At 42.5% G+C, this 21877-nt stretch overlaps 1 protein-coding gene across 13 annotated transcripts in view; it reads right to left on the bottom strand.

Moving 5' to 3' along the window:
* KALRN (kalirin RhoGEF kinase) overlaps positions 1–21877 on the bottom strand; it is a 508727-nt gene that overhangs the window by 408651 nt on the left and 78199 nt on the right. For 7 of the 13 annotated variants that reach the window (XM_082234876.1, XM_082234882.1, XM_082234887.1 and 4 more), the window contains exon 2: positions 19249–19479. The exons of 4 other annotated variants lie outside the window; for them this stretch is intronic. In XM_082234876.1, coding sequence (XP_082091002.1) covers positions 19249–19479 — 231 coding nt within the window. The remainder of the gene's footprint in view (positions 1–19248; positions 19480–21877) is intronic. 2 more of the 13 variants (XM_082234886.1, XM_082234881.1) reach the window with 1 other exon arrangement.

Raw genomic sequence — 21877 nt, 5'->3', positions numbered from 1 at the left:
CAGTATTTCAAGCTAACATACAATTTGGATAAAGGCTGCATTCCTTTGCTGACATTAATCTAAGTTAAAGTTTAAGTTCCAGCTGAATCCACTGGTTTTGGAACAATCTAGTTTGAAGGACATGCTGGACAGAGTACAGTGTGAACAGGCCAATTTGCTCAAATGCTTCTGAGAAGCATTTGATGGAGCCCCACTCCCCACTCCCCCAGTGCAACAGACCACCTAAAGCAAATAAATAACTTTTGGAACATAAATAGCAGCAGCAGCTGCTAGCGTTCTGTGTATGGTGCCAGTCCTCCCACAACAACCGCTACTACTACAGCTCACTTATTGTCTATGCCTCCCTCTCGCCTCGGGAAGAGAAAACCAACTCCCCCATGCCTAAAAACTACAGCGCATTAATCCTGTTAAAAATGAGTAAAGCACAGAAAAAATACAGTGATTGAAAATTTTAATTTTTTGAAAAAAACACTGATGGAAAAGTTCAACAGAAGACAAATTAATGATCTTGCTGAACCAGGCTTGTTCTTTCTTCCACTGACTGCAATGAAAGTTTTGGATTTTATTTTTTTTAAAGTTCTGTTAAGAATGGTCACAAACTGACATTTAAATGTACTATTTAAAGGGCTAAAATCCAGATGATTTTGAAGGAAAGAAGTAGCAAATTTTTAGACAATTTTTAAGATACTTAATTAATTGGACTAGCCTGTTCTATTACCTAGACCAATGAGCAACATTGGCACTCAAGTTTCCTATAGATGGCACACATATTCAACTAGCTGATAGCACCAGAACAAAACAGGAAGCATTTTCTTGGGAAGATTGCAACCCAACGATCTAAGAAATGGAGCCAAATTTTGTCATATGCATTTCAGAAATTTTGTCATACACGTCTTCAGGTTTCCTGGTGTCAACGCTGCGATCCTGCCAATCAATCTCTTTAAAAACTCAGATGCAACACACAAGTAAACAAGAATATATTCTTTATGCACAAAGCAGCATATGTCAGCTTACCCAGAACATCACACCTGGCTGGTGAGGCCATAAGTGGAGCTATCCTGGGCCTAGAGCCCAGCATCCCAAGGCCAGGCCTACAGAGAAGCACAGCATCAAAACAAGCCAATCAGCATGTATCAAAGCAAGTGAATATAAACATATATGACCTCATCCTTGCAGCAATTACAAATTAGTTTGCCCTTAGCTTGACTAGCAAGATGGTGCTTGCAGGCCTTTCAGAACATTACACCTTTGGTTCATCACAGTGTACCTGGAAGGTTGCCCATGTGGAAATGTGGCCCTCAAACTGAAACGGCAGAGTTGAAATGTGCTGCTAACTATCTACATTCCTGCCTGCGGCTTCCCTTCGTCTCTAAGCCAGGAAGGGCTGGAAGGACTCTGCAAGTAACCATGAGAGAATAGGCTATGTGTGGGCTGGTTGTAGGGCTGCCATACATCCAGGATTCGGGCTGCAAAATGGCGTCCTGGAAGATTTGGAGGGTGACAACTTTGTCCAGTTTTTCACTTTGGGGAATATGGCCACCCTAGCTGGTTGCCAAGATGTGGCAGGCCTTACTTCCCACACAGCAGCCAAAGACCAGCTGGCAAGAGGGAATTACTAAGGAAGACAGAATAAGGACCTTCTTGGCTAGTCTATCCTTGATTCCTGCTACAAGGTGGAAAGAGCTATATGTAGTCCTGTTTGCATGTATTAATATTTGCTTATAATATTCACTTCCCAGCATGACTTATCTCCAGGAGCTTTAGTTTGAAACAAGAAATGGAAAGGCAAGGATGGTTTTTAAAAAGGGTTAAACAAATCAATGGAGGATATAGCGATGTTCTAGCTCTGCTGCCAGGCCCAGTATGCCTCTGAATACCAGTTGCTGGGGAGCACATGTGGGGAGGGTGTGTTGCATTCAGGTCCTGCTTGTGGGATTCGCTTGGTAATCTGGTTGGCCACTATGAGAACAGAGCGCTGGACTAGATGGGCCTTTGGCCTCATCCACAGGCATCTTCTTATGTTCCTAAGAATACAGGACAAGAAGACTTCAGAGCCACTTTGGAATAACAGGGCTTGTGCGGCACATATTCCAATTCAGGGAGAAATTATTTGGCTGGAGCTGACCCCTGGATGTGAATTACTTTTCCAGGAGATCTTCATGGGAAAGAGAAACTAACGTCACCCTAGCCTTGCCTTGCTCCATTCTTTATCACTCACATTGACTGCAAAACAGCAGCGACTAGCTATCACATGTAAGCCTTCTGCCAATATTTCTTACGCAAATAGACTATGGCTCTTTAAAAATGCATTTTGCCCCTGAGTACAATCAAATAGATTTTCTCCAAAGACCATTATGGACTATAAGCATCAATATTTTTACAACCAGATGACATACACACAGATAGATAGGACAAGGGCTTTTTAAAACAAAGAATGTACTACAGCAGAATATTCAATATACTGATGCATTGCACATGGACATATATGTGTACATTATCTCCATGTAACAATTTGCAGCACAATACTGCACATGTACATTCAGAACAAAGTCCCAGAGAGTTCAGTATTATTTATGCCCAGGTCTCATAGCCAGACATGCAAACGCCTGCACATGCACATGCACACTCACATGAACGCACACACGCACGCACACACACACACACACACATTGTACATATATACATTTGAATCTTTAGCTTTAAGGCTAGGTTACATTTATTTACCATCATAATAATTATCATTTTGTTGGGGGGGGGAGTGTGGAGGAAGATCAATTGAATATTGCAAGAGATGCCTTTCAGTAGGATCCATGTCACTCAGCTTTTGCTCTTATTTCAGCATTTCACGGAGCATAGCCATTTATTTTCTCCAGTAGGACTGGGTGGAAAGCATTCACTTAGTAAAGGAGTACCCTCAAATATATCAGTTAATTGAGACTTAAGCTGCACCCAATGCCACTAGTTACTGAGAATCACGTTTTGTTTATTTCCATAGTCCATCCCCTTCATCTTCATATCTGCATCTTGCATTCTGTTTCTGGCTCATGACAGACTCACAGCATGGTGGATCAGGAAAGTAGGATGTTGTGAATTAGGGACACCTCCCCTCTCCCAATATCAACTTTTAAAATCAATTATAAGCTACATATAGAATCAATAAAAAGGAAAAATACCAACAGAAATCAAGTCTTCAAACAATTGTGCAATGCACAAATAATCACTAGGGTTGACATGCACAACACAGGTGCTTCATTAGGTGGTGATGGATACAGTACATGCCCCTGCTTGTTGTAGACAATATATCCATATAAATGCAAAGGAGGGTAAGTGAAGATGAAAAGATATAAAAGAAGGGAAGAGGAAATCTGACTTACGTATAACTTCCATATTTGTCATGCCCTGTCCCAGAGCTTTCCAAATTGCGTATCGCGGCACGTTAGTGTGTCAGCTGCAGTGTGTAGGTGTGTCGCATGAACATTTCCCATGCTCTTCCCAGGGCTGGAAAGGGTTCGTTAAACCTCCGGTTTGCTAGTAAAACTGAATTACTGTGTTGCAAAATGATGAATGTCTAAAAAGTGTGTCACCAACATAAAAAGTTTGGAAAGCTCTGCCCTATCCCATCTACATGAGTGATCACTGGAAGGACAGATCGTGAAGCTGAGGCTCCAATACTTTGGCCACCTCATGAGAAGAGAAGACTCCCTGGAAAAGCCCCTGATGTTGGGAAAGATGGAGGGCACAAGGAGAAGGGGACGACAGAGGATGAGATGGTTCGACAGTGTTCTCGAAGCTACAAACATGAGTCTGACCAAACTGCGGGAGGCAGTGGAAGTCAGAAGTGCCTGGTGTGCTCTAGTCCATGGGGTCACGAAGAGTCGGAGACGACTAAAGGACTAAACAACAACAACAATCCCATCTACGATGCAGGCTAGTTGTATGGCAACTTTTCTCTTAAGCTAACTGAATTAATGTAGTTTGCCTGTTCACCATATAAAGATCGCTATCTTAACTCCCTAGCCAAGCTACAATTTACAATCATGATTAAGGAAAGCAAGTAAAGTCAGGAAGATGCGAGTGGCTACCAAATGTGTGTGTCTGTTTTAGAGTTGGGGTTTTCTGTTTTGCTTTCTTTGTTATTAGATTGTTTAATGTGAAATGCTACTGAGATGGCAATGACTTTTGTCATGCATATTGGAGAATAAAATAAATTGACTGCACAATTAAAGGGCACTGGCTGAGCACACACTGAGGCATAAGCACTAGAGCCATAAAGCTGGGTCATCAAACCCATCAATTAAACCAGTAGTGCTATTTGTGAGCATAGCTGCTGGTGAGATTGCCTGGGGAGCAATCTCAAGGCAAGGACAAGGCCTCTTATGCTATCTATTAAATATATATGACAGGCATATAGGGTGTTATGCGGGCATGCCTGGAATCTTATATGGTTTTGCCTTAAATGTACATATGCCCTAAGTGAATAATCATTATTTAGCATAGTTCTTGGAATTCTCCACAGATGCAGAAAGGAACTGTTCAAAAATTCCTTGATGTCCATAGCATCCAGCAAACCATTAAGTGCCTTTACGATATGTATCAGGAAGAGAAATAGATTCAGCAGGGAATATATGCTAATATGCTGGGCAAGCATATGCAATAAAAGTCATGTAAAACAAAACTGCCATAACTAAGCCAATGTAGCCTGCTGATAGTGGACTATACCCTGAATTTGATAGGCTTTATTCAAATTGTATTTTTGTTTTTTGTTTCAAAGGAACTAATTTTCATATACAAAACTTGCAGATTTTAAAAAATATAATTACGGTATATTTCTGCAGGGCACCCAATGTAGCAGAATCACATACCTGGAAGAATCATAAGGCTGGAAAACCTATAGAGATCTAACAATATTGATCCCTGGTCTAACACAAAACCATTCATAAGGTAAACCTCTTCATTCAGAACTAATTCTCCATACAGATAGATTTATTGATTTATTAACTGATGGGGCTTTTGAAGCAATGCGTGTCAGTAAAATACTTCAAACACTCAAGCAACAAAGACAACAAACACACTAGAGGAAAGGCAATCTCGAGTTTTAGGTCTGATATCTGTGGTAAGTGAACACTCATCTGAGTTCTATTTCAACTATAGCACCATTCAGTCCTCCCACAATGGCTGAATGTGTGCATCCCTATGGTTAAAGAAGCTTAACTATACTTAAGACTGGTGTCTGAACTGACAGACCAGGACATCTAATGAGCTAAGAAGCAAAAATCAAAAGGTACAGTATGAGGTGAGCTTACAAACCAGGGAATGTACTAACTATGGTTTGTTGTGGTGTCCAAATTGACAAAGCAGAATTATCTGAACCACAGAAGCAAGAGTGCTGAAAGATGAAAGTAGATGGGAAAAGCAGCTTCACGCTATGGTTTACTTTAGATTATGGTTTTGGTTCTAAACTATGGCTAAGAATCTGGTTGATGTGATATTCGAAGTGAGTCTCCTTCCTAATATTTAAATCTGCCCTACATTTCAAGTATTTCTTACTCTGGGGGTGTCATGTTGAATTCTATGAATACAGATCAGGATTATTTAGGGTTGCTGTCCAGAAGGTGGGAGGGTTAGCTGGGATTAAGTAGCCATTGCTCATTTGAATATACAGGCATTCGTCTATACAAGGACTTGTATTTAAAACCAGCTCTTGGCTTCCACAAATACAGAATTGAGGGATGGGAGATGATACCATCTGGGAAACAAAAATACCAGCTGTGCCAATTTAGAAAAGGCCAGGTGGCAAACATAGGATTATACCAGAGTAAGAGGTTTGTGGGTTACAGTCAGACTATAATCCTATCCCACTGACCCAGTTGTTGCAGAATCAAGGATATTTTGCACATTCAGCATTGTGCAGACTTATGTCCACACCTGAAAACACAGCAGTTTATACATATGGGCTTAATTTACGGCTATTTTCTAGCTCAGTTTCTGAATTTGACCTACTTATTAAGTAAGAAGGGCCAAGATCATTATCACAGAAAACCACAGTTTACAGTAATTGAGAAGAACAGAAAGTGATCAGTAAGTACAGAGCTGTAACAGAGTCTTAAGTCTGGATACAGGCCCTGTTAAACTTGTTACAACACTGCCAACCTATTCAGGCCAAAAAAAGCATCAATGGAGGCCTTACATATGCCTTTTTCTGAAACCATAATTTCAAGAGCATTATTCTGACCAGGGACAGAAAATAGACTTTACAACAGAAATTAGACTCTAAAACACAGTAAGTGTTAACTCTGGGCCATTTCACATTTATGTGCCCATTACACACATTTATGGCAGCCTTTGTAGTACTTGTAGCCAACCTACACTTACTCATAGAAATATCCCATTCATTTATTTCAAAAACTCTAGGGGACATTCCCTGGACACACTGTCACTGACTTGAAAGCTGCCATCTTCTAAAAATGAGATTTCAGAAGGAAAATTCCAGTGAAATAGCTCAATTAGAACTAATACCGAGGTTCGATTTTATTTGTTTGGGCATCGAGACAGATAATGGTTTTCCTGTTCCACTACGGGAAACTGAATTTTCTACATTCCATTGCCATTTAAATCCACTGTTTACTTTCTCCCATCTATACCTCCCAACAACACTTTGTGCATCTAATAAGGGGACTCTAGTCCATCAAATCTTATGGCACAATCAACTTGTCATTGTTTTGTCAACTTGTCTTGTTTTGTCAAGATAGTCATTAACAGTAGTTGTTGTTTTTTAACAGTCTTGTCCACAAACTCCCTCCAAAGCATGCTTAACATTCCAGATGAGTTAATCACAGAAACACAGAATTTTAGAGTTGGAAGAGATCCCATGGGTCATCTAGTCCAACCCCCTGCAATGCAGGAACCTCAGCTAAAGCATCCATGACAGATGGCCATCCAACCTCTGCTTAAAAACCTCCAAGGAAGGAGAGCCCACAACCTCCCAAAGGAGTCCTTTCCACTACTGAATAGTTCTTACCATCAGAAAGTTCTTCCTGGTGTTTAGTCGGAATCTTCTTTCTCTTAACGTGGTTTGAGTCCTACCCTCTAGAGCAGGAGAAAACAAGCTTGCTCCATCCTCCATATGACAGCCCTTTAGATTTTTAAAGGTGGCTATCATATCTCCTCTCAGTCTCCTCTTTTCCAGGCTAAACATACCCAGCTTCTTCTACTGTTCTTCATAAGGCTTGGTTTCCAGAACCTTGATCATCTTAGGCCCTCCTCTGCACGTTCCAAATTGTTGATATCCTTCTTAAATTTGGGCACCCAAAACTACACACAGTGTTCCAGTTGTGATCTGACCAAGGCAGAACAGAGCAGTACTATTACTTCCCTTGATCAGGACACTATACTTCTGTTGATGTAGTCTAACAGAGCATTATCTGTTTTTCTTCTTTTTTGCTGTTGACTCATGTTAAGCTTGTGGTCTACTAAGTTCCCTATATCCTTTTCAAATGTACTACTGGCAAGACATGTGCCCCCCATCTTATAATGTTGCAGCTGGCTATTCCTGTCTAAGTGTAAAATCTTACATTTGTCCCTATCGAAATTGGTTTTCTTAGTTTTGACCAAGTTCGCCAATCTGTTACGGCCATATTGAATTCCGATTCTGCCTTCTGCGACATAAACTACCCTTCCCAGTTTGGTGATATCTGCAAATTTGGTGGCCCTCAACCAAGTCTTTTATAAAAACTTTGAACAACAACAGGCCCAGGACAGAACTCTGTGGCACCCCACTTGTCACTTTTCCCAAGATGACGAGGAACCATTAGTGAGAACTCGTTGGGTTTGGTCAGTCTACTGGTTACAAATCCACCTAGTTACCTCATCTAGCCCACATTTAACCAGCTTATCTGCAAGAATATCATGGGGGCCTTTGTCAAAAGCCTTACTGAAATCAAGATACACTATGTCCACAGCACCCCCCGATCCACCAAGCTTGTAAATCTATCAAAAAAAGAAATCTAATTTGTGTGGCATGATTCTCCACATGTGTTAGCACACAAATGAATAGGAAGCACCAATTCCTAACCAGGCAACTGATGTTTTAATAACTAAGTTTCTCTTGCAAATATAGTTACAAAAATATCTTCTGTCTTGACTGGTCATCTAACACTTGGATTAACACTGCATATTTTAAAACATCTGCCTAGTGCAGTGCTGGGCAGGCATCTGAAATACAGTTCCCACCCCCCACAAATGCCTCTATTGCATGTCTGCACACAATTTTCCAAGCTATTGACTGAGCATGAAAGCATGGAAAGAATCTTTGAAAGCCGAATGACCATTTTCTCCATACATGCAAACATCACAAGCATTGCTGATGCCCTAGTGATGTAAAGTGCCAGGAACAGAAGACGAATTGAACTACCTTATACTACCTTATTTTATGTCAGGTTATTAGCCCATCTGGCTTAGGGTTCTCAACAATGATTGGCAGCAGCTTTCCAGGATTTCAGACAGGAATCTTTCCTAGCTCTACCTGGAGAAGCCAGGAATGGAACCCAGGATCTTTTGTATTCAAAACCTGTGTCCTATCCAGTGGCGTAGCGTGGGTTGTCAGCACCCGGGGCAAGGCAAGTAATTTGCGCCCTCTAACCTGTGGATTTGCGCCCCCTAACCCCCAGATGTTGTGCCCGGTGCGGCCGGCCCCCCCTGCACCCCCCATGCTACGCCACTGGTCCTATCCCTGAGTGGCAGCCCCTCCCCAAGAACCTCTCTGCACCACCACAATAGCTTACCACAAGATGAAGCTCATCAGTGTTTGAGAATCTGAAGGAGCTATTGCAGTTTGCTCGTTCTGTAAGCATCAGGTGATATTTTAAGGCTTGAACTCTTGCCTGGCTTTAGCTTGAAGTCTAAGCCACTCTCTGATGGTGCACACCAGAATACCCAATTTCCCAGCTCATCAGTGTATCAGCTAAGCTTACCTTAGAAAGAGCGTCTCCATCCCCATCGTTCAGCCAGGACACTGAGGTCCAGCTCCAAGGGCCTTCTGGTGGTTCCCTCACTGCGAGAAGTGAGGTTACAGGGAACCAGGCAGAGGGTTTTCTCAGTAGTGGCGCCCACCCTGTGGAATGCCCTCCCATCAGATGTCAAGGAAACAAACAACTATCTGACTTTTAGAAGACATCTGAAGGCAGCTCTGTTTAGGGAAGCTTTTAATGTCTGATCTTTTATCACATTATTATTATTATTATTATTTCTGTTGGGAGCCGTCCAGAGTGGCTGGGGAAACCCAGCCAGATGGGCAGGGTACAAATAATAAATTATTGTTGCTATTATACCTGGCTCCCTGTCCAGGGCCTACCTTTCTTTGCCTCCCCCAGACTACCTATCTGTCAGTGACCAACATTCTGCCTACCTGCCTTGCACATGGCTATGCTTCAGACAACTTGTCCTTAAACAAATCAATTTTGCTTCATCCTAATAACATGGGGTGTGTGGTTAGGAAACTGGGTAATTAAAAGCATGTTTAATACAAAACATGTTTATACAAAGTCAGGGGTAGCTCTCCAGATGTTGTGGACTGCATCTCCCATCAGCCCCAGCCAGGATGCCCAATAGCTAGGGATGGTAGCAGCTGTAGTCCAGAACATCTGGATGGCACCATGTTGGCTAACTGTCCACTAAGAAATGTGCTTTGGACTGCAGCCATTGCGGCTGCAAAGTTCCATTTTAATTTAAATCATTTTATGAAAAGGTAGTCATTGTTACATGTAAGCTCAAATACATCCATTGCAGAAAAGTTCTCCATACTTGGTAGTGAGCCACATTTAATCATTTCATTTTCTAACTAAATTTAAAACAGACTCCCTAAGTAATAAAAAAAGACAGACTTGACTGTTTGGAATTTTAGCATGTGGCTGACATCCCAAATATGTAGGAATGGTCATGTTCACCACTGTTGGTCTAGTCTATTTGGCAGGAAAGCTGCTGTTCCACGTTCCACATGCCACAGAGTATTCAGCGTTACCACCTCACATTTCTGTTCATCGCTTACGTATAAATATATTCCCTTTAGGAAGAAATCCTCAAATGATTAGTTGTTTTCAATTCTCAGTCATAGACAGAAAGTACTGTAATCCCAGTTCTGCTTTATGAACTGGCTATCAAAAGATGTGAATAATACACATAGCTGCTTGCTAACTGAAAGCCTATTTTTTTCAGGCTTCTGTTTTCCAAACTCTGGGTCAATTAGGACCGCTTCATACATCTATTTTTAATAAAGTATAATAATTACTGTATAGTGCCCGTTCTGCTTATCCAAAGTTTGTGCTGTAAAGTGATCTGGTTAAAAAGTGCCTCCTTGTGATAAAATGACAAATATCACAACCCTGAGTTCCAGTAGCAACTCAGGTATGGACAGAGAGGAGGGGGCAGTGGTGCTTATGCTTAGAAGGAACTAGGCTCAAGACTCACAACTGAGTCTAAACCCAACACCCAGGAATCCACTGAGCTTGAGCTCTCAAGTCTGGACCGCCAGAGACTGCAGTCATCAAGTCTGGATCCATCAACAAGTGGCATCCTCACCACCGCATCCACTCCCTCTGCAGAGGCAGCTTGCCAGGCCAGCCAGTGTGAAACACCATGGAATGCTATAGTCCAGGCCAGAAAGCTGCCCCTTTAAGGTTCCCTTAAACTTTCTTCTCAATGAATAGGTGAGCTTGTGCTACCTCAGATGAGAGAATTTTTTTTTTTTGGGGGGGGGATACTTTTTCCCGAACAAAAATAGAAAAACTAACAAAAGATTTTTTAAAAACCTAAAATGTCTGAGGAAAGGGATCTGACCCAGCCCTCCCTCTGCTATGCTAGCCTTTTTATGTGCAGGTAATATTTTTATAAGGCACACGGGTGGTGCTGTGGGTTAAACCACAGAGCCTAGGGCTTGCCGATCAGAAGGTCGGTGGTTCGAATCCCTGCAACGGGGTGAGCTCCCGTTGCTCGGTCCCTGCTCCAGCCAACCTACCAGTTTGAAAGCACGTCAAAGTGCAACTAGATAAAAAGGTACCACTCCAGCGGGAAGGTAAACAGCGTTTTCGTGCGCTGCTCTGGTTCGCCAGAAGTGGCTTAGTCATGCTGGCCACATGACCCAGAAGCTGTAAGCCAGCTCCCTCGGCCAATAAAGCGAGATGAGCGCCGCAACCCCAGAGTCGGCCACGACTGGACCTAATGGTCAGGGGTCCCTTTACCTTTACCTAATATTTTTATGGAGAATCACTGACTAAAGTGTCCACTTGCTATCTGAAGTGGAAGTTTCCAGACACAGGTATACTATCTCAGCAAGAATTACGTTTCCATCCAGCTAGTTCCTGAAGTTGCTTTCACTCAACAACCAGGTCCAATTCATTCCCAAGATCTAGGGTGGGGATGAGAAGCGATCATGAGAACGGAAATTGGCAAGAGGGCATGTTGGGGAGTTGAGGTTGCCCATTAACTCCCAACTCCCTTTTCGAAGCAGCCCTGGCCAAGACCAGCTGATTACAAAGGGCTTATGCAAACCGACCTCTTGGATAATGAGACCAGTAAAACTGTACAGAGATCAGAATGATTCAATATTGAAACTATATTTTGAGGGTTGGTTTAGAAAAGAGAAAGTAGCTGTGCTCTATGAATGTGGCCCACTTTGAACTGAATTTTCACAGAATGTGGATATTTGGAAACAGATGCCTATCAGTGCAACAAATAAACAAACATATTTCATACCAAGCATGCAGATGGGAAATATGAAAGGCAGGCAGGCTCCACAAAAGCTGATGTCAGAAAGTCACGATCCTTTTTCGTGCCAGAAAAAAACTTTTGACAAGACTATTATACCAGCCAGCATTAAGGATAAAGCAAAAGGAAGTCATTTGATAACCGCATAATAAAAGTGTCTCTATTAACACAGGGTCACAACCCTGATGTAGCCGATCTTTTGTCTGGAGGACTCAAATTTGCCAACAGCTGTTCCAAAAGCCGCACAAGGGTTAAAGGGGGCCAAAGACACTGCAATAAAAGAGAGTTAACCATTTTGATTTAATTTGCAACTTGCAGAAGCAGTGCTTTCGGCAATAACACAGTGTTCTGGATACCTCCTGTGTAGCTGCTAAAAGAAAACATGAAGAGACAATCTATGCCACAACGATCACGACATTCTGTTTTGATACGGATCAGGTTTCTCCTCTGCAAACAGAAGAGGGCATCCAATGGATTGCAGACATGTTTTAAGGACTTCACGCCTCTGCCTGCCTAGTATCAGAATTTTATTCTTACGATCCTAACAAGATGTGGCGACAGCTACTTCCTTAGACAGCTTTTTAAAAGAGTTAACCAGGGTGGGCAGCCCACACCCCATGGCCTAATTTCACGTGGGTTGCAATGACCGGGTGGCAGGGGAAACGGGGGAAGGAGCTGGTAGAAAGATATAGAAGGTGTCCACTTTTAGCTCAGAAAACCACCCCCACTGCCAGTATGCTGACCTGGCAGTTTGTCCCTAAAGGAGTGCATCCCTTAATAGAAGAAAGAAGTTGCCCACTCAAGGGTTAGATAAGCAATACAATAAGTTGTATTGACTGATAGAATAAAACGAAATCAATAACTGTGTGTTCTTACACACCTGTACATACTCAGAAGTAACCCAACTGATTCCAGCAGAGCTGGCTCTCAGATAAGTAAGTATGCTTAGAATTGTAGATTTACTTTTTCTAATAAGATCAGATCAGTTCAAATCCTAGAAGGCGATGGCCTAAAATATGAAGAGAACAGTACAATCTGAAAGCATTGTACTAGCCTGCCATACTAATGTTGTTGGTTTTTTTAAAAGGAATGGTTTCCTAAGAAAAACTAGAGATCCTGTTATTTATACACCATGTTTTCCATATGTGCATGTCAAGAGGAAACCCCTTACTCAGAAAATCAGACCACTGTGAGGTTCATGTGGTGTTTTAACTATTAATCCCGACACTCTTTCTAGCCAATAAAGGCATTTCTCTCCCTCCCCCCCCCACATCTTGGGGAGAGATGGGTGGGTGTTTCTCACTTCCCAGCTCCTGACAATTTATTATTTGCTATATAAACTGTACAACCAAATCCAAGCATTCCATGTAATAAAGAGATACAGCTTTCCTGGACCATCTTTTGGCTCCACCTTACAAAAGAACATTACAGCCTCCCACCAAGAGTACATAATTGTTCCCACTTAAACAGCAACATGTGCTTCAAGATCTTGATGATAAATAACTGAAAGAGGAAATAGCCTTTTTATCGTGTGTGGGAAAGCATCCAACCACCAAATAATGTTAAAAAAAAAAAATCTAGTGAAGTAAAAGAAGAAGAAAATGGTGGGATGCAGTTGAGGTCCTTGTTCTCACAGAAGGTAGTTTGATCTAGCAAAAGAGACTGCTAGCTACAGACTACACACACACACACATACACCACCTTCCACTTTGTTCTGGAGGGTCCCCCAACTCTCTGGAGCTGATTTTAGGGGGGAGGTGGAAATAGGCAGAGATCTCATTCTCTCTCCTATTAGCACTCACTTCCACTCCAGCAGCAGCCATTCTGTGCGTGCAACAGTGCCAGATTCCAACTAGATCATTTCATAAGAGAATTATTTTGGTTCCCATTTTCGGCAATGTATACGTACTGCAAAGCAGAGTGACTCAGCACCTCTGTATATACCTCATGTATTTGATGGGACCTCGTTCAGCATCAAGGCCAGCTAATGCCATATTAGCTGGACCTAGACCAGGACCAGCGACCTGTGTCGAATTATGTGATGCCAATAATAACAGAACGGTGTTATTGAGGGCATGATTGTCTTTGTTCCCAAGCATGTATCTGGCTATGGGTTACACTACTGCTGCTTAAGCTGTATCCAAGGGTGTCATTCTGACTCTCCTTGAAAAGGGGGCCAGCTTATGGTAGAAGGGCATGGTTTTCTTCCTGAGTCTGAATCAGCTGCTGCTGAAGTACTGGGTTCAAGAAGACATAGGGAGGGAACTGCAGGTGGTTTGAAACAGAATTCAGATGAAACAGATGTAAATTAGTCTTGTTAATCATTTCCCATATAAAAGTAATGTTTTTACTACCCGTACTGGGATCTACTATATATAGGGAACCAACCAGCCAGAGCTGGGCTATGGATAGATTAGAGTGCTGAGCCAGCCCTGTTTAAGGAACTAGCAGTGATAGCTCATTGTGGATTTTACGTTTTCCATCCATTCCTGTCTCTATGCTTTGGCAGTCTTCAGAGAGGAAGTAACAGTTGTAACCAAGGTGTGTCAACTGAGACATCACACCAAACATGCTTTTTATTCTGGTGTGCCTGCCAGTCACAAGCTACTGTTTGTCAACCTGGATATACTGCCAAGCTTAATAAACTAAGGTTTGGCATGATACATTATTTTAGCCTGCATGAATGTGACCAGAAGATGTAGGACAATTTGAGGCAAAACAGACAGCGGTGGGACTTTTTTCAAAATAGGAGCAATGACATCATCTGCTAGAGTGCCAGTGGCGGACCTTGGCAACCAAATGAGCTGATAATAAGACTTTCAAGTTTTACAATTGTTTGTGGCAAATTAGTATGGAGGCAGTCAGAGAAGAAGGCAAGCTCACTATACAAGGGCAATCAGCAGGTCCTGATAAATTGGACATTATGCTATATACTACTACTTCTACTCTCTCTCTCTCTCTCTCTCTCTCTCTGTGTGTGTGTGTGTGTGTGTCATATAGATATAAAAAAGGTAAAGGACCCCTGACAGTTAAGTCCAGTCGCAAACGACTCTGGGGTTGCGGCGCTCATCTCGCTTTACTGGCTGAGGGAGCCAACATTTGTCTGCAGTTTTTCCGGGTCATGTGGCCAGCAGGACTAAGTTGCTTCTGGCAAAACCAGAGCAGCTGTTTACCTTCCTGCCGGAGCGGCACCTATTTATCTACTTGCACTTTTGGCATGCTTTCAAACTGCTAGGTTGGCAGAGCTGGGACCAAGCAACGGGAGCTTACCTCATTGTGGGGATTCGAACTGCCAACCTTCTGATCATATAGATATAAGCACGCACAATTAACACAGCTCCCTGCATTTTTGCCCACCCTTGGTAGCAGGGTTGTGGGGGCTGTTAGGACAGTACCTGCACTTCAAAAATTTCCATAACAACACTGAAAACAGGGTGGGGGGGTCAAATACTTCCCCTGCCATACTCATAGGGAGAAAACAACACTTGTCATGAAAGCAGGCAAGCTCTGTAGAATTAAAATCTCAAGCTTCATGTAACAGTGCTTGCTGACAACTGCTTTATTTTTATTATTTTTTAAAATATTAATCAGATACTATTATTTTCAAGCCTGCATAAACTAGGAAAGATTACTTGCCTTTATTGTGGGAGCAGAAGGTGGCCCATAGCCCCTGCTTTATATGCAACATGAAAAGGGAGGGGGATCCAGAAGCTGGGCTAAGAGCCTTTCTTATTGCCCTCTTCCTTCTTACCAACATGGTTTAAGTCAGTGTTTCCCAACCGGTGTTCCGCGGCACACTACTGTGCCGTGAGACGTTGGCTGGTGTGCCGTGGGAGGGAGGCGGGCGAGTCGGGCGGTGAGAGGCGGCGGCGGTGAGGATCCGCGTCGAGCCGGGGGCGGCTCCGCGGTGGTGGTGCCGAGCGGCGGGGCAGCGCGTGCAAAAGGGAGGAGCGCGAGACAGCGGAGGAGGAGGAGGCCGGCATGTCCGGGCAGCCGCAGCAACAACAGCAGCAGCAACTCCCGGCGACGGCTCCTCAAGCCCCGCCGCCGCCCCCTCCTCCACCCGCTATCGCCGCCACCACAACAGCCGCCGCCTCAGTTGCCGCCGTCCCTCAGTCCCTCGCTCTGCTGCCTCCTCCCACCCCCAAAGCTTGGAGGTTCCCCGGCAAGGGGGAGGGAAAAAACTTTCACTTTCGTGCGTCCCTCCCGGCGTGACGCTGCGCGCTGACATCACGGGGCTGTAATGGTGGTGTGCCGCGAGATTTTTTTCATTAAACAGGTGTGCCGTTGCCCAAAAAAGTTTGGGAAACACTGGTTTAAGTTGCAGTCCTCAGTAAGTATCTGGGTGCCTTTCAGATGTAAATATTTTACAAGAGGATACCATATGGGAGACGCAACTGTTTGTTTTTATTAGCAAAAAGAAAATCAATCTCTTCACTTTGTACAGGGGTTTTATGGACGCCTGGTCTACAGCTCTCTGCCAATATTTAAATTACCTTAGCTTGGATTAACCTCTAAAAACTGCTCTAACTAAAGATGGCCTCTAACTATCGAGCGTAATTTAAAGATGGCATAAAAGGAAAGCAAGGCTGCATGACACTGGTGTTATCAAGGATACCTTATGTAATGTTTGAATGAAAACAAAGGCTAAGCTAAGGGAGGAACGTTTGAGTTGTCTAATCAGCCATGATTGCATTTGAATATTTACATAAGAAATACTGTGTCTGGTAGAAGTTAATCATCAATATCTGTGTTAAAATCACAGAAGGGCAAATATAATCCCAATTGCTCCATGAACAGAACCAGTTTCCTGTATTACCCAGAATCCAATAATATTTAATACTTCTCTTGTAGGGTTCATCCTTAGTGTATTTTTCTTAAAGATGTGTTTGATTTGGTATTGTGCTTGCTTCATGGTTTTTCCTGTATTGTGATTTTTGCCAGCCCCTGCTTTTGTGATTCGCTGTCCCCTGCATGAAGCAGGGGAGAGCTGGGCAGGCAGAGTTAACAGGGGCTGCAGGAAACAAGAGACGCCTGAGCTGGCTTCATGGTTTTCCCCATGGTTTTTTTGCATCTCTCTCTCTCTCTCTCTCACACACACACACACAGAGAGAGAGAGAGAGAGAGAGAGAGAGAGAGAGACTCACAATATATTGCGAGGTCAAAAATTATGAAACCAATATCACAATATGGACTTCAAACCAATTTTGGACAATATATCGATATATTGCCCAGCCCAAGTGAGGAGTGAGGGGATGCAGCAAACTCATCTACACTAAAGGCAGGAATGCCAAGGAGGATCTGAACAAGAATATTTGATCTCATCTTTTGTGCTTCCCCCTCCCCTTTCCCTCAGACACAGAAAACTTTTAATGGAAGAATATTTTTACATAACACACACACACACACTTTTTCTCACCTGAAATGGCACTGTCCAATAAAAAGCTTTTTCTCTTGCTTTTACTGCAAAAACTCATATTGGGCTGGTTGCAGCACAAGTTGTATTCTTAGTGAGAGTTCACTGAAGCAATTCCCCATATGGAAAGTGTTACCATTGGAATAAAAAGGCATGTGAATTTTGCAGACAATATCTGTGAGCAGGAGCTGACAGAAATCTAGTATCCCACTATGGATGAGCAGATGTCCCCTTCTGTTATTGTTTTGTGGGTTGGATCTGGCTCATGTTCCACTCCACCTGCCTTCCTATTTTAACTTGGAGAATTTCTAAAATCAATTTTGGAATTGGTACATGCCCAGTTTGCTGCACTTTACAGTCCCCATGCAGTCATACCAAGACTCCCTTTTGGTTCAGTTTTTAATTAATGCACATATGTGCTTGTGTACTTTGATAATCAATAACAATGGGGAGAGATGTGGCTGAAGACTGAACCAAACTGCAGATGCACAGCATACTTAGACAAGGTACAGAAATAAAACAAAAGAGAGAGAAGAACTGCAAATCGCTAATGTGTCAGTGCCACTCTGCAAACAAGATCAGATTATTCAGCACCAAAATATACAGAGAAATTCAAATGGGGGGAATTTACTAAGCATCCCTATACCCTACCCAAATAATCTTCCTGCTACATTGATGTGGATTTTTCATGTCAATGCCCACAAATAATTCCAACGTTCGCAAGGATTAAAAACATGAAGAAAGAACAAGCTCTAACTATGAAGTATATTGACTTCATTCAGTGGAATCCAAGGATGCCCTATTATATGAGGCATGGCAAAGTGGCTTCAGACACCAGATTAGAGAGTGACCAGCATTTCCCTACCCCCAATGTTATTTTAAAACTGAAGTTTATGCCCCCCAAAGGGTGGGCCTGCTACTAACTTTTTAGAACAACCTCTCCCAACCTGGTGCCTCCCAGAGTTTTGCACTACAACTCCTATCTGCTCCAACCAGCATTGCCAATACTCATGAATGAAGGGAGTTGCAGCCCAAGCCATCTAAAAAGCACCAAGTTGACGAAACCTATCTTGGCAGAAAGTCTAAGGGAGGGGTAGGCAAACTAAGGCCCAGGGGCCGGATCCGGCCCAATCGCCTTCTAAATCCAGCCTGCGGACGGTCTGGGAATCCACGTGTTTTTACATGAGTAGAATGTGTCCTTTTATTTAAAATGCATCTCTGGGTTATTTGTGGGGCATAGGAATTTGTTCATCTCCCCCCCCCCCAAAAAAAAAAATACAGTCCAGCCCACCACATGGTCTGAGGGACAGTGAACCAGCCCCCTGCTGAAAAAGTTTGCTGACCCCTGGTCTAAGGCCAACATTCAATGGAAGTTACTTTCATAGACGAGGCTTAGGATTGGGGTACAAAACACTCTTTGGCATGAGCTATCCAACTGCGAGTATTTAATATACATGGGAATTTTTCAGTGGAACAGAAGCCAACAAAGGCAATTATAATTTCCACTCACAGACAAGTAAACACACAAGTTTCAAGAAACGGCTTCAGGCCCTGAAGTACTAAGTTCCTTCTATGCTAGCCTCTTTATGCCAAGAAAAAGACTACAAATCTGTTTGTGGAGATGGTGGAGACAATACATTAGGCAAGCACTAGAAGCTTTCCTTTTCTGGTAATAAAAGTATAACACTATAAATTAAATCCTGATTAAATCCCTGAGGCCTAGAACAGCTACAGTAACTCAAAGGCACTCAATGGACACTAACTTGACTAAAACTCACATATTCACATCCAAGTCTAACACTATTCATTGGACCACATTTTGTCTTTCACAACTTCAGGCCATACCAAGTTTCTCTCCATTATATTGTAAACATAATTATCCAGATAAAAGTTTATCTGGACACAGGCGTGAAAGAGTTTATGTCCAACTATTCAACACGGTCTTGAGTTTTCACTGTGTTCTTATTGTCAGGTTTGTCATCAGCTCCTAGCTGCAAAGGGCAGGGGGAGAACTAAACCCTCACAGGGGACTTTCTCCATCCCTGGGGCACTTTGAAGTCCAAATGGTGGCTGACCTTGTTTTGGATTCTCAGGCCTCACCCGAGGGTGCCAGCTGGAAAGATGTTCAGGTTTTGTAGTCTTCCCTGTTTGGAATACCTCTCTGGAAGTTGCTTCCCCCAGTTGTTTGTCTTGGCTTCTGGTATGGGAGACCTCCACCAGTTGTGGCAGTCTGGGCTCGGCAGGGCTTCTGCTGCAGCTTCTTCTGCTCTCTCGCCTTTGGGGCTTGCTGCTCTCTTCCCTGGCTGCTGAGGAAGCACAGGTGAGTCAAAGCTTCTCCCTCCCTCTTTCAGCTTACTTTCACATTGTCCTCCTCTCAGTCTGCTTTTTGCTTTCTTTCTTTTAGAGGCAAATCCTGGTGGGCTGATTAATGGGCCAAACCACTGCAAACCTTAGTAGTAGTAGTAGTAGTAGTAGTAGTAGTAGTAGTAGTAATAATAATAATAATAATAATAATAATAATAATGGAAGAAGACACCTGATTAATTAAGAGGAGCCATTATTTCTCAAATTTAGAGCCAGCTACAACTTACATTTCTTTCCCCTCATATTGTTAAATTGATTAGATGAGTCATTTAAGTTACATCTAGGCTTTCAATTCTTTGCTCTAGGATGTACTGATAGCTTTTTTCCACAATCTTAGTTACTAAGCCTTCACAGAACAGTATGTGTGTGCGACATGCACATACACACGCATGCGCACACACATTCTAAGTGCTAGCAGCAACATTTGAGGAAACTGGTATTAGATGTTTTTCAAGCCCTGCTGCAGTTTTCCCATAATATTACATATTTTTATATTTTATTCTGTTTTGGTTGAGCCTTTCAATAACGGTAGGTAGAAGTTTGGGAACGTTGATTCAGGTTTATGAGGGAATATATCCCATCTATCATAGCCAGAAATAGTCTCATAACCCAGTTGTGGATGATTTTATTAGTTGCATGGATGATGCTTTCATTTTATATGGGCAATAAATAATTATAATGTTTATATAGAATGTATAAAATATTTTGCATTATATTAATTACTCTTATGATTCATTGTGGCGGCCCTAATATTTTCTTCAGGCACACTATTTATGTTATGCATTATGTAGGTGTATATGTTTGTATTACATTTCTAGATCTCTTCTCAGCTATGCTTCCAAAACAGTTTAAAACTTATTTAGTTGTTAATAGAAGCATATGAGATGAGGCCTTCTTCTACTGTGTCGGAACACCGATTCATCTAGTCCAAATTTGTATTCTATGACTAGCCATGGTTCTCTCTCACTATCATGCTGAATTGCACTTGTAAGCGACCTTTTTCGGAGTGCTGATGTTTAAAAGCAGTTGTAATATGTTCCTCCTGCCCACAGTAGTCTTTCTCGGCTAGCAGTAATTTCCTGGCAGTCTTCAGAGCCATATCATACAGAGTGCATTGAAATAATCTAATACAAAAGTCACCAAGGCAAGTACAGCAGTGGCAAAGTCCCTCCAACTAAAGAGAAGAAACAGAATAGCTATTCACCTCTCATGGAAGAGGTCACAAAGCCAAGCAAGGTATTTAACATCTCAGCTCCTCCTGACTCCATGCAGATACAACTAATTAGATTGCCATCTAGTGGTTAAACTATATAATGGCACTATCCACTATCCTGAACAAGAGATTTTCCTACCATCATTACCCGTTTTATCTTTAATCGGCTTCAATTTATTGGCCCCTATCCAACTCATCAGTGATATGCAGTAAGTCACCTCAGTTGTATGTGACAGAAAGGAGGGAAGCAAGTGTGTGACAACCACACATTGATTGCACTGAATGCCATGCCTTCCAGATACCTCTCTTGGTGGCTTCACATAAATGTTGAAAAGGATAGGAGTCAGCATAGAACTGTATAGCGCCCTATGGGAAAATACAGCAGCAAGCTACCACCACCACCTTCTGGAATCTTCTCAAAAAGTAGGAATTCCTCCAACTCCAACTCTGTCAGACAGAGAGGATCAATGGTTACAAAGGCCACAGCAGATTCAACAGTGTTCCCAAAAAGTATATTTCTGAATAGCTCATAATTACCTTCAATCAAAAGGACCCACAGATGACTCACATGATAGCCATTCTTTAAGGAGGCATTAAGCAACAACCTAATGGCTCTGGCCCCTTTTGGCATAGCAGAATAGATGAACAAATGCAAGGATCAAGAGCCACAATATCCTATTCTTCCCTTCCATTTCACTCACCTACAAATGGTATATTTTTAAAACAGCAGACTATAAAGATATCACACAGGAGGTTTGAAGCTCAAAGCAGTCTTTGAAGTAAATTCACCTTCACCACCCTTGAAAAGGGCTGTGAGACTGCAGTAAGACTAGCTTTTCAAAGAACTCAACAGGGGGAAGCTCTTCCCTTAATGTTTAGGCAGATGCCTAAATGGTGAACTAAGCTCTTTTGAAGATCTCATCTACACAGGGAATGTTAAACCTCAAAAATAAAAATAAATTTCCTATTGGTTTGATATGCTGAGGCTTCTGATGGCATAAAGCCTAAGGCATGGTAAGCCCCCTTCCTTCTCCCTTAATTTGTCTGCAATGGAAATAAAACACTTGAGACTCATTAGTCTGGTGGGCATGGATAGAAGCTCTCATTTTTCCCAGTGTTGTGGAAAA

The sequence above is a fragment of the Podarcis vaucheri genome (genome assembly GCF_965113315.1).
Source record: "Podarcis vaucheri genome assembly, chromosome: 1".
Lineage (NCBI taxonomy): Eukaryota > Metazoa > Chordata > Lepidosauria > Squamata > Lacertidae > Podarcis > Podarcis vaucheri.
This window is presented reverse-complemented; position numbering and strand designations above follow the sequence as displayed.